Source organism: Agelaius phoeniceus, chromosome 31 (genome assembly GCF_051311805.1).
Source record: "Agelaius phoeniceus isolate bAgePho1 chromosome 31, bAgePho1.hap1, whole genome shotgun sequence".
Lineage (NCBI taxonomy): Eukaryota > Metazoa > Chordata > Aves > Passeriformes > Icteridae > Agelaius > Agelaius phoeniceus.
Window position 1 is genome coordinate 268358 of NC_135295.1, and position 12639 is coordinate 280996.

A 12639-nucleotide genomic window follows, 5' to 3' on the forward strand; every position below is an offset into this window, starting at 1 on the left:
AATCTGGGGAACCCCGGGAAAGGCACCAAAGGGAAAAGGGGATCCCAGAAACCCAGGAACGAGGAAATTCCCACCCAGCCACCCCCATCCCCAGTTTTGGTCTGTGGGAAAGCGGAATTCCCGGGAAACAGCGGGAAGGGCTCAGGGGCAATCCCGGGAATATTCCCAGGGTGATTCCCAGGATTGTTCCCGGGATGATTCCCAGGATCTATTCCTAGATCATTCCCGGATTGATTCCCAGATCATTCCCAGAATTCTCATATCCATTCTTGTATTTTTTCCCGGATCATTCCCGTATTCATTTCCGGATTTTTTCCCAGATCATTCCTGTATCGTTCCCATATTGTTCCCGTATCATTCCCAGATCCATCCCCGTACATTCCTGAACCATTCCCAGATCCCTTCTGGGACCATTCCCGTACATTCCTGAACCATTCCTGGATCATTCCCAGGATCATTCCCAGAATCATTCCTGGATCATTCCCAGAATCATTCCCGGATCATTCCTGAACCATTCCTGGATCATTCCCAGGATCATTCCCAGAATCATTCCTGGATCATTCCCGTATCCATCCCCATCCATTCCCAGATCCATCTCTGCACATTCCTGTATCATTCCCAGATCATCCCTGGATCCATCCCCGGATCCATCCCCGTCTCGTTCCCATATCCATTCCCAGATCCATTCCCACATCCATCCCCGGATCCATTCCCATCTGGTACCCACATCCATACCTGTATCATTCCCATATCATTCCCGTATCATTCCCGTATCCATCCCTGTATCCATCCCCATCTCATTCCCGTATCCATCCCCGCATCCATCCCTGCATCCATCCCGGTCTCATTCCCGTATCCATTCCCGTCTCATCCCCGTCTCCGTCCCCGTTCATTCCCGTTGTTCCCGCTCCGTACCGGGGCCGCCGCTGCCCGCGCCTCCTGCAGCACCTTGAGCTGCAGTTGGCTCAGCCGGCGCCGCGCCCCCTCCAGCTGCTCCTCCAGCGCCGCGCCCGCGCCCGGCTGCCGCTGCAGCAGCTCCTGGAAACGCTGCCGGGACAGGGGGGGAGACACGGGGATGCATGGGGGTCCGCGGGGAAAACAGCCCCAAAACACAGGCCAAAAACTGGCCAAAAACAGGCCAAAACCAGGCCAAAAACCAGGCCAAAAACAGCCCCAAAAGAGGCCCAAAAACAGGCCAAAATCAGGCCAGAAACAGGCCAAAACCAGCCCCAAAGCAGCCCAAAACCAGCCCCCAAAACAGCCCCAAAAACAGCCCAAAAACAGGCCAAAACCAGCCCCAAAAACAGGCCAAAAACAGGCCAAAAACCAGGCCAAAAACCAGCCCCAAAACAGCCCAAAAACAGGCCAAAAACAGGCCCAGAAACAGGCCCAAAAACAGGCCAAAAACAGCCCCAAAACCAGGCCAAAACCAGCCCCAAAACAGCCCCAAAAACAGCCCCAAACCAGACCCAAAACCAGCTCCAAACCAGCCCCAAAACTGGCCAAAACCAGCCCCAAAAACAGGCCAAAACCAGGCTAAAAACAGCTCCAAAACCAGCCCAAACCAGCCCCAAAGCAGCCCAAACCAGCCCCAAACCAGCCCCAAAGCAGCCCAAACCAGCCCCAAACTAGCCCCAAACCAGCCCAAAGCAGCCCCAAACCAGCCCAAACCAGCCCTGAACCAGCCCAAATCAGCCCAAACCAGCCCAAAGGGAAATGTGCAGAGTGGCAGTACCTGGTACTCGGCCTCCTCCTGGCGCAGCATGTTGCGCAGGATCTGCGCCGCGTGCTTCTGCACCTCGGGGTCCTGCAGCGCCAGAGGGAGAGCACCGGGAATGACAGCGGGAATGACAGCGGGAATAACGGGAATGACAATGGGAATGACAATGGGAATAACGGGAATGACAGCGGGAATGACAACGGGAATGACAGCGGGAATGACAATGGGAATGACAGCGGGAATGACAGTGGGAATGACAATGGGAACGACAGCGGGAATGACAGCGGGAATAACGGGAATGACAATGGGAATGACAGGAATAACAATGGGAATAACGGGAATGGCAGCGGGAATGACAATGGGAATAGTGGGAATGACAATGGGAATAACGGGATAGTGGGAATGGAAACAAGAATGGGGACAATGGGGACAATGGGGATGGGAACAAGAATGGTGACAATGGGGACCATGGGGACAAGGGTACAATGGTGACAATGGTGACCATGGGGACCATGGTGACAATGGGGACAATGGGATCCCCTCAGGGGCTCCGGGGCTCACCTGCAGCGGCCGGGGCTCCGTGATGCGCTGGGGGGCGCCCGGGGCACAGCCCGGGGGCTCCGGCTCCTGCTGGGGGCCCGGGACCCCCACGGGGCCCGGCGGGGACCCCAGCAGGGTCAGGGCCACGTAGGCACCGGCTGGGAACAGAACATGGGAATGTCAGGGGAGCGCCCAGGGACAGCCCGGGATAAAGGAAATGTGAGGGGGGATCTGCGGGGAAAATCCACAACGAGGGGAAAACTCCGGGAGGAACGGGGGCGGGAAGGGTTCCTGGAAAAATCCGGGATAAGGGGTGATGAGGGGGACTCCAAGAAAGCAACTGGGAAAAGGGAGCCAGGAGGATTTCCAGGAAAATGGGGGGGAAAGGATTTCCAGGAAATATCCGGGGTGAGAAAGATTCCCAGGAAAAACTTGGGAAAAGGGGTGAGAAGGATTTCCAGGGAGGATTTCCAAGGAAAAAAAAATTCCATGAAAAATTTCTGGGAGAACTGGGAGTGGGAAGCATTTCCAGGGAGAGTTTGGGATGAAGGATTTCCTGGGAAAACGAGGGGAAAAGGGCTGGGAACACTTCCAGGCTCCCCCCAAATTCCCAAAGGATGGATCCCATCCCATGGATCCCATCCCATGGATCCCATCCCAACTCACACTTGATCAACTTCACCACCTCCAGGTGGGAGCTGTTGGTCACCATTGTCCCGTTCACCTGCAACGGCCGGGAAAGGGCTGGGAAAGGGCTGGGAAAACGGGAATTTACCCAGGAATTTCCCCTGGGAATGTGGGGAGGGGGCTGGGAATGTGGGAATTTCCTGGGAATTGGGAATGCGGGAGTTTCCCGGGATCTGGGAGCGCCCACCTTGAGGATGCGGTCGCCCTCCTGCACGCCGGCCCTCATGGCAGCCCCACCTGCACACAGCGGGGTCAGGGCGGGCCCCAGAGCGACTCCGGAATGTTCCACGGGGGCTTCCCCACCCCCCAGCCCCGTCCCTTCCAATCCCGGAGCAAAACTCCCCAAAACTGGGACATTTCCCAAGGAAAAACACCTTCCTCCCCCATTTTCCTGCCACTTTTCTCCCCCAGGCTGAGGCTGCGGATGGATGAGAGGACTCCTGGGGATTGTCCACCCCCATGTCCATCCCCGTGTCCATCCCTGTGTCCATCCCCGTGTCCATCCCATGTCCATCCCGTGTCCATCCCCATGTCCAGCTGTGTCCATCCCCGTGTCCACCCCGTGTCCATCCCCGTGTCCACCCCGTGTCCATCCCCGTGTCCATCCCGTGTCCACCCCAGTGTCCATCCCCATGTCCCTCCCCGTGTCCATCCCCGTGTCCACCCCGTGTCCACCCCGTGTCCATCCCATGTCCATCCCGTGTCCACCCCGTGTCCAGCCCGTGTCCAGCCGCACCCACCGGGCCGCACAGACTGCACGAGCACCACGCGGTCGCCGCTGACGGTGAAGCCGAAGCCATGCTGGTCCCGCTGGATGATGACACAGCGCTGCACCAGCCCTGGGCACCGCGGGACACACGGACACACGGACAGACAGACACGGACACACGGGGACACACGGACACAGGGACAGGAGGAAGAGGAGGCAGTGAGGCTCTGGACTCTGGGCTTGGCTCTGAGGAACCCCCCAGTTCCAGGGCCTGCAACGCCTCGGGGTCACTGTCCCGACCACCCTGACCCTGTGGTCATTGTCCATCCTGACCCTGTGGTCACTGTCCTGTCCACCCTGACCCTGTGATCATTGTCCTGACCACCCTGACCCTGTGGTCACTGTCCATCCTGACCCTGTGGTCACTGTCCTGTCCACCCTGACCCTGTGGTCACTGTCCTGACCACCCTGACCCTGTGGTCATTGTCCACCCTGACCCTGTGGTCATTGTCCTGTCCACCCTGACCCTGTGGTCATTGTCCACCCCGACCCTGTGGTCATTGTCCATCCTGACCCTGTGGTCACTGTCCACCCCTGACCTTGTGGTCATTGTCCATCCTGACCCTGTGGTCATTGTCCATCCTGACCCTGTGGTCATTGTCCACCCAGACCCTGTGGTCATTGTCCTGACCACCCTGACTCTGTGGTCATTGTCCTGACCACCCTGACCCTGTGGTCACTGTCCATCCTGACCTTGTGTTCATTGTCCACCCTGACCCTGTGGTCATTGTCCATCCTGACCCTGTGGTCACTGTCCATCCTGACCCTGTGGTCATTGTCTACCCCTGACCCTGTGGCCATTGTCCACCCTGACCCTGTGGTCACTGTCCTGACCACCCTGACCCTGTGGTCACTGTCCACCCCTGACCATGATCTCCTGTCCCCAGCCCCCCATTCCCCCCTGTGGGACCCCAAATCCCAAAGCTCCAAGAGCCCAGGAAGACCTGGACGCACAGCCTGGCCCCGAGTGCCCGCTCAGTGCCCAGTGAGTGCCCATTGAGTGCCCAGTGAGTGCCCAGTGAGTGCCCAGTGAGTGCCCATTGAGTGCCCAGTGAGTGCCCAGTGAGTGCCCTCTCAGTGCCCAGTGAGTGCCCAGTGAGTGCCCAGTGAGTTCCCCCCGAGTGCCCGCTCAGTGCCCAGTGAGTGCCCAGTGAGTGCCCAGTGAGTGCCCAGTGAGTGCCCAGTGAGTTCCCAGTGAGTGCCCAGTGAGTGCCCAGTGAGTGCCCAGTGAGTTCCCTGAGCGTTCCCAGGACTCCGGCCCCAGTTCCCACCTGTGCTCGCGGAGGCGTCCGGCGGCTGCCGCTGGGGCCCGGGCGCCCTTCGCTCCGCGGGGGAATCGCCCAGGGCCGACGAGAGGCTGCTCAACCTGGGCAGGACACGGGAGCTCGGCACGGAGGCAACGGGGAGCGGCCCCGGGCACGGCCGGACCGACGGACACGGCCCGGACAGACAGAGTGACCCTGGGCACGCCCGGACAGACGGACACGGCCCCGGACAGACGGACACAGCCCCGGACAGACAGAGTGACCCTGGGCACGCCCGGACAGACGGACACGGCCCCGGACAGACGGACACGGCCCAGGACAGACAGCCAGAGTGACCCCTGTGCACGCCCGGACAGACGGACACGGCCCCGGACCGACGGACACGGCCCCGGACAGCCAGAGTGACCCCTGTGCACGCCCGGACAGACGGACACGGCCCCGGACAGAGGGACACGGCCCAGGACAGACAGAGTGACCCTGGGCACGGCCGGACAGACGGACACGGCCCAGGACAGACGGACACGGCCCAGGACAGACGGACACGGCCCCGGACAGATGGACACAGCCCCGGACAGATGGACACAGCCCAGGACACATGGACATGGCCCAGGACAGACGGACACAGCCCCGGACACGGCCCAGGACAGATGGACATGGCCCCGGGCATGCCCAGACCGACGGACACGGCCCAGGACAGATGGACGTGACCCAGGACAGACAGAGTGACCGCTGGGCACTCCCAGGCCAGGTGATGACCCCTGGTGACTCCCAGGCCAGGTGATGACCCCTGGGCACTCCCAGGACACCCGGACATGACCCCTTGGGCACTCTGGAAGATCCAGAGGGATCTCCAGGAATTCCTTGGAAGATTCCAGGGATGGGGAATTCTCCCTCCCTGAGCCCCTTCCGGCGCTTCCCAACCCTTTTTTCCATGGAAAAACCATCCCAAATTTCCAGCCCTGGCACAGCTCGAGGCCGTTCCCTCTTGTCCTGCCCCATTCCCTGGGATCAGATCCCAAATCCCCCTCTGGGATCAGATCCCAAATCCCCCTCTGGGATCAGATCCCAAACCCCCCTGGGATCAGATCCCAAATCCCCCTGGCTCCCCCTTTTCTCCGGGATCAGATCCCAAACCCCTCCTGGATCCCCCTTTTCTCCAGGATCAGATCCCAAATCCCTCTGGCAGATCCCAAACCCCCCTGGATCCCCCTTTTCTCTGGGATCAGATCCCAAATCCCCTCCTGGATCCCCCATTTCTCCAGGATCAGATCCCAGATCCCCCCCTGGCTCCCCCTTTTCTCCAGGATCAGATCCCAAACCCCTCCTGGATCCCCCTTTTCTCCAGGATCAGATCCCAAACCCCCCTGGCTCCCCCTTTTCTCCAGGATCAGATCCCAAACCCCCCTGGATCCCCCATTTCTCCGGGATCAGATCCCAGATTCCCCCTGGATCCCCCTTTTCTCCAGGATCAGATCCCAAACCCCCCCTGGACCCCCCTTTTCTCCGGGATCAGATCCCAAATCCCTCTGGCAGATCCCAAATCCCCCCCTGGCTCCCCCTTTTCTCCAGGATCAGATCCCAAACCCCCCCTGGATCCCCCTTTTCTCCGGGATCAGCCCCCAGGGCAGCGATCCCAGGAAAAGCCCCCGAGGATTTCCCAGCCCCTGTCCCAGCCCCAGCCCCGGGCGCTGCCCTGGCCGTTCCCGGCCAATCCGCAGGAAAATCGGGATTAACCTCGGCATTATCCACCAGGTGGGGCCAGGTCAGCCCCTGCTATCCCCCCAAAATTCCCGGTTTTCATCCCAAAATCCCCGAATTCCGGGCTCCGTGGTGTTCCCGAGGGGATCTCCCATAACAGCCGCAATCCTGGGGTGCCCAGATCCCAGCCAGGGGCGCCCCAGGATCCCGGGGCTTCTCCAGCCCCTCTGGAAGCAGCCGGGGCTTAACCAGGCTATAAAAAAGTCGCTTAATTCGGCTTAATTAAAGCTCCTTAATTGCCTGGGGGCGGCCCAGCCACGGCAATTCCCACAATTCCCACAATTCCCACAATTCCCATTCCAGGGGCGCCTCCGGAGGGACCCCAGCCCTGCCCTCCCTTCCTGCCTCCCAAAAAATCCAAAATTCGCAAAAAATTGGAGCTTGGAATGGGAAAGAATTCCCTTTTCCCAGCATTCCTGCCCATTGGGTTCCTTCCCAGCTCCCAAAGATCCAAAATTCACAAAAAACTGGAGCTTGGAATGGGAAAAAAATTCCCTTTTCCCAACATTTCTGCCCACTGGGCTCCTCCCCACAGCAGGTTTGGAATTCCCAGCTGGAAAATCCCACGGAACATGGGATAAACCAGGGTTGGAAGAAGGAAAAAACTGGGGGGAAAAAAAAATCCCATTTTCCAACATTTCCGACCACTCAGAGGTTTTCCGAGGAAAACCAGAATTCCAGGGGCAGCTGGGGGGTTTTCCCTGTACAATTCCCAGGTGTTTTTACCGGGAATGCTGCAGGATAATCCCGCAGTTCCCAGCTTTTCCCTGCATCCCAAACCCTTCCAAGCTGCTCCCAACCCCTCCTCCCAGTCATTCCCAGGTTTTTTTTGGGGATCTGGGAATCTCCCCCAGGGCTCTCCCAGGGGCCAAGATTCCCAAAACCCCCCCAGATTTTCATGGAAATGATTCCCAAATTCCCAAATCCCACGGGGAATGGGAACGTGGGAATTCTGCCCTTTAGATTCCCAAATTCCCGAAACCTCAGGGATCTCCCAGGGAAATAATTTTTTTTTTTTTTCCCCCCCACATTCCGAGCGCGGCCGCCGAGTTCTGGGAGGAATCCCGGGAGTTCGGGTCCCGCCGGAATTTTCTGCTGGGATTTGCAACATTTGGTTCCCTCCCTGCCGGGGGCTGCGGCTCCGCTGCGCTCCCTGCACGAGCACCAGGGACAGGCACGGAAAAACGGGAATTTCCCCCATTCTACCGCTTCAAACCCCGGCTCATCCCGGCTTTCCCGGGCATTTTCCACCTGGGAATCCCAATCCCATTGTGGGGAGGAGCCCAGCGGTCACAAGTGTTGGGAAATGGGATTTTTTTTCCCCATTTTTCCCGCTCTAAACCCTGGTTTATCTCAGGTTTCCATGGGATTTTCCAGCTGGGAATTCCAATCCCATTGTGGGAAGGAACCCAGGGTCAGAAATGTTGGGAAATGGGATTTTTTTCCCCCCCATTTTTCCCATTTTAAATGTGGTTCATCCCAGGTTTCCGTAGGATTTTCCAGCTGGGAATCCCAATCCTGTTTCAGGCAGGAACCCACTGGTCAGAAGTGTTGGGAAATGGGAATTTTCCCCCATTTTTCCTGTTTTTAAACATGGTTTATCCCGGGTTCCCATGGGATTTTCTAGCTGGGAATTCCAATCCCATTGTGGGAAGGAACCCAGGGGTCAGAAATGTTGGAAATGGGATTTTTTTCCCATTTTTCCCGTTCTAAACCCTGGTTTATCTCAGGTTTCCATGGGATTTTCCAGCTGGGAATCCCAACCTGTTTTAGGCAGGAAGTCACTGGTCAGAAGTGTTGGGAAATGGGAATTTTCCCCCATTTTTCCTGGTTTTAAACATGGTTTATCCCGGGTTTCCATGGGATTTTCCAGCTGGGAATTCCAATCCCATTGTGGGAAGGAACCCAGGGGTCAGAAGTGTTGGGAAATGGGATTTTTTTTTTCCGCATTTTTCCCACTTTAAATGTGGTTCATCCCAGGTTTCTGTAGGATTTTCCAGCTGGGAATCCCAACCTGTTTTAGGCAGGAAGTCACTGGTCAGAAATGTTGGGAAATGGGAATTTTCCCCCATTTTTCCCGCTCTAAACCCTGGTTTATCTCAGGTTTCCATGGGATTTTCCAGCTGACAATCCCAATCCTGTTTCAGGCAGGAACCCACTCTGGTCAGAAGTGTTGGGAAATGGGAATTTTCCCCCATTTTTCCTGTTTTTAAACGTGGTTTATCCCGGCTTTCCATGGGATTTTCCAGCTGGGAATCCCAAACCCTTTTTTGGGAAGGGATCCCAAGGGGATGACGCCGCCCGGAGCGACCCCAAACGTTGGGAATCGTGGAACCTTTCCCGGTTCTTGCAGTTGGGGTGGGGTTTTTATTTTCGGGAATTCTGCAGGAAGCCGCTCCCGGCGCTGGGGTAATGATTAACGGGAGCCGCTCCTGGAAAAGCTGGGAAAGCAGCAGGGCCGGTTGGGCCGGGAATTCCGGCTCCTGGAATCCCCTGGCCCGGGGGAAGCCGCGGGATTCCACGGCCGGGAGCGATCCCAAAACTCCCGGGGAGAGGGAGGGAAACCTCGCCCTGAGCCCTGGGCTGGAGCTGGGCCTCCCAGGGATGGGAACCTGTGGGATAACCTGGGGTAAAATCCGGGATTTACCCTGGAATCCCAAATAAACCAGGGAATCCTTTGGGGTGGAAAAGATCCTTAAATCCCAGAAAATCCCACCCTGATTCCAATCCCAGGGACATTCCCACCATCCCAGGGATGGGAATCTGTGGGATAACCTGGGATAAAATCCGGGATTTACCCTGGAATCCCAAATAAACCAGGCCTGGGAATCCTTTGGGGTGGAAAAGATCCTTAAATCCCAGAAAATCCCACCCTGATTCCAACCCCAGGGACATTCCCACCATCCCAGGGATGGGAATCTGTGGGATAACCTGGGATAGGATCCAGGATTTACCCCGGAATCCCAAATAAACCAGGCCTGGGAATCCTGGAATCCTTTGGGGTGGAAAAGATCCTTAAATCCCAAAAAATCCCACCCTGATTCCAACCCCAGGGACATTCCCACCATCCCAGGGATGGGAATCTGTGGGATAACCTGGGATAGAATCCGGGATTTACCCTGGAATCCCAAATAAACCAGGCCTGGGAATCCTGGAGTCCTTTGGGGTGGAAAAGATCCTCAAATCCCAGAAAATCCCACCCCTGATTCCAACCCCAGGGACATTCCCACCATCCCAGGGATCCATGGGATAACCTGGGATGGGATCCGGGATTTACCCCAGAATCCCAAATAAACCAGGCCAGGGAATCCTGGAATCCTTTGGGATGGAAAAAGCAGGAAAAAAAAAACCAAAACTGGGAATTTGGTGGGAAAATGATCCCCAGAAATTCCTGGGATCTGCTTCTCTCCCAGGGCCCCAAAACTCCTCATTTTCCACCCAAATCCATGTGGGAAACGCCGTGGCTGCAGCAGGGATCCCAACCCAGGAATCCTCAGCAAAATTCCTGAATTTATCCCAGAAAAACCTTCCAGGCTTTTCCAAGGGTTTATCCCACCAAAAAGAAAAAAAATCCCCAAATTTGGCTTAAAATGGAGCAAAACAAACGGGGAAAAAGCCAATTCCCAGTGACGGATACTGGAAATATCCCAAAAATCAGAAGGGTTTGGGATATTCCCCCCCCACACTCCCCAAATCCAGGAGTTTTATCCCAAAACGCTGCAAGGATGGGGTGGGGGGTCCTGGGCTGGGCTGAGCCCCCCCAGAATTCCCAAAATCCCAGAATTTTATCCCAAATTCCCGTCTTTCCCCCCAGGGAATGGGGTGAGGGCTCAGGTCATCCTGAGATCCCTCCCAGATCCCCCAAACCCCCAAAATCGCAGAATTTCACCCCAAAATTGCAGAATTTCACCCCAAAGCACTGCAGGGACGGGGCAGGAGCTCCACCCTGATCTAAATCCCTTCCCCTGAACCCCCAGAGCCCCAAAATCCCAGATTTTCACCTCAAAATCCCAGAGTTTCACCCCAAATCACCGCTTTTCCCCCGAGACGTGGGGCAGGAGGAGCAGACCGGGCTGAGCCCCCTCCCAGAGCCCCAAAATCCCCGAATTTCACCCCAAATCACTGCAGGGGCGGGGTGGGGGGTCCAGGACGAGCTGAGCCCCCTCCTCCAAACCCTTAAATCCCAAAATTCCACCCCAAATCGACGCTTTTCCCCTGAGACTTGGGGTGAGGGCTCCGGGACGAGCAGAGCCCCCTCCCAGAGCCCCAGAATCCCCGAATTTCACCCCAAAACACCCCAAATGGCGGCATTTCACCCCAAATCCCGGCAATTCACCCCAAAACACCCCAAATGGCGGCATTTCACCCCAAATCCCGGCAATTCACCCCCAAACACCCCAAATCCCGCCATTTCACCCCAAATCCCGGCAATTCACCCCAAAACACCCCAAATGGCGGCATTTCACCCCAAATCCCGGCAATTCACCCCCAAACACCCCAAATGGCGGCATTTCACCCCAAATCCCGGCAATTCACCCCCAAACACCCCAAATGGCAGCATTTCACCCCAAATCCCGGCAATTCACCCCCAAACACCCCAAATCCCGGCAATTCACCCCCAAACACCCCAAATGGCGGTATTTCACCCCAAATCCCGGAATTTCACCCCCAAACACCCCAAATGGCGTCATTTCACCCCAAATCCCGGCATTTCACCCCCAAACGCCCCAAATCCCGGCGTTTCGCCCCAAATCCCGGCAATTCACCCCAAACCCCTGCAGGGACCGGGTGTGGGTTCCCGCACGAGCCGAGCCCCCTCCTGTGAGCCCCAAAACCCCCGAATTTCACCCCAAACCGCCGCCGTCCCCCCTCGGAGCAGCCGAGCCCCCTCCCCGCTCCCCGCGCCCCCAAATCCCCTCGGTTTCCCCCCAAAGCCGCGTCCCCCCCTCAGAACTCGCGGCGGGTTCTCCCCCCCGGGCCGAACCCCGTCCCCGCTCCCCCCTTTCGGCCCCGCAGCCCCTCGGCCCTGCCCGGCGCGGGGGTCTCCCCTCAGCCCGTACCTGTCCGGGGCCTGCGGAGGCCGCACGCTCATGGTGGAGCTCGGTCAGGGCTGTGCCCGGAGCCGCCGCCCCGCTCCGGCCGCCCCCGCCACCATGCCCGGCCCCGGCGGCTGCAGCGGCGGCCTCGGGGGGCCCCGAGCGAGCCCCGCGGGGCCCCGAGCGACCCCCCCCGAGCTGCGGTTCGGTGCCGGCCCGGCCGAGCGGGGCTCCCCCTCCCGCCGCGGGGGCCGGGCTGAGGGAGAGGCCTGGAGGCCGCTCCCAATCCCCGGGCTCGCCCGGCCCCCCGCGCCCGGCACGGCGGGGCAGCGCCCGCGGCGAGGGGGGCGGCGGGCGGGCGGCGGCGCGGGGCGGCCCCGGGATGCGGGCCACGGAGGGGACCCTGAGGGGACCCTGAGGGACCGCGGGGGTGATGGGGACAGTGTGGATGTGGGGGCGTGAGGGGACTCGGAGTGACCTCGGGACAGCCAAGGGGACATGGTGACCTCGGCGTGCAGGGCACACACGGTGACCTCGGGGTGTGGGGAACTCGGGACAGTGCGGGTTTGAGGGGACACCGAGTGACCTCGGGCTGCGGGGGACACAGGGACAGTGTGGATGTGGGGAGGTGAGGGGACACAGGGGACAGTGCGGGTGTGAGGGGACAGAGTGACCTCGGGGACAGTGTGGATGTGGGGAGGTGAGGGGACACAGGGGACAATGAGGATTTGAGGGGACACAGAGTGACCTCAGGGTGCGGGGGACACGGGACAGTGAGGGGGACACGGTGACCTCGGGGTGCGAGGGACACAGAGTGACTTCGGGGTGTGAGGGACAGAGGGGACAGTGAGGGGGACACGATGA

At 58.6% G+C, this 12639-nt stretch overlaps 1 protein-coding gene across 10 annotated transcripts in view; it reads right to left on the minus strand.

Moving 5' to 3' along the window:
- Nucleotides 1-11978, minus strand: part of ARHGEF11 (Rho guanine nucleotide exchange factor 11) — a 39579-nt gene extending 27601 nt beyond the window's left edge. For all 10 annotated transcript variants that reach the window (XM_077192081.1, XM_077192082.1, XM_077192080.1 and 7 more), the window contains exons 1-8: nucleotides 11800-11978; nucleotides 4988-5082; nucleotides 3688-3786; nucleotides 3135-3184; nucleotides 2927-2984; nucleotides 2282-2418; nucleotides 1736-1807; nucleotides 916-1047 (exon numbers count right to left, since the gene is read on the minus strand). In XM_077192081.1, the coding sequence (XP_077048196.1) occupies nucleotides 916-1047; nucleotides 1736-1807; nucleotides 2282-2418; nucleotides 2927-2984; nucleotides 3135-3184; nucleotides 3688-3786; nucleotides 4988-5082; nucleotides 11800-11831 (675 nt within the window). In that variant the 5' untranslated portion in view covers nucleotides 11832-11978. The remainder of the gene's footprint in view (nucleotides 1-915; nucleotides 1048-1735; nucleotides 1808-2281; nucleotides 2419-2926; nucleotides 2985-3134; nucleotides 3185-3687; nucleotides 3787-4987; nucleotides 5083-11799) is intronic.
- Between the last annotated feature and the right edge of the window lie 661 nt (nucleotides 11979-12639).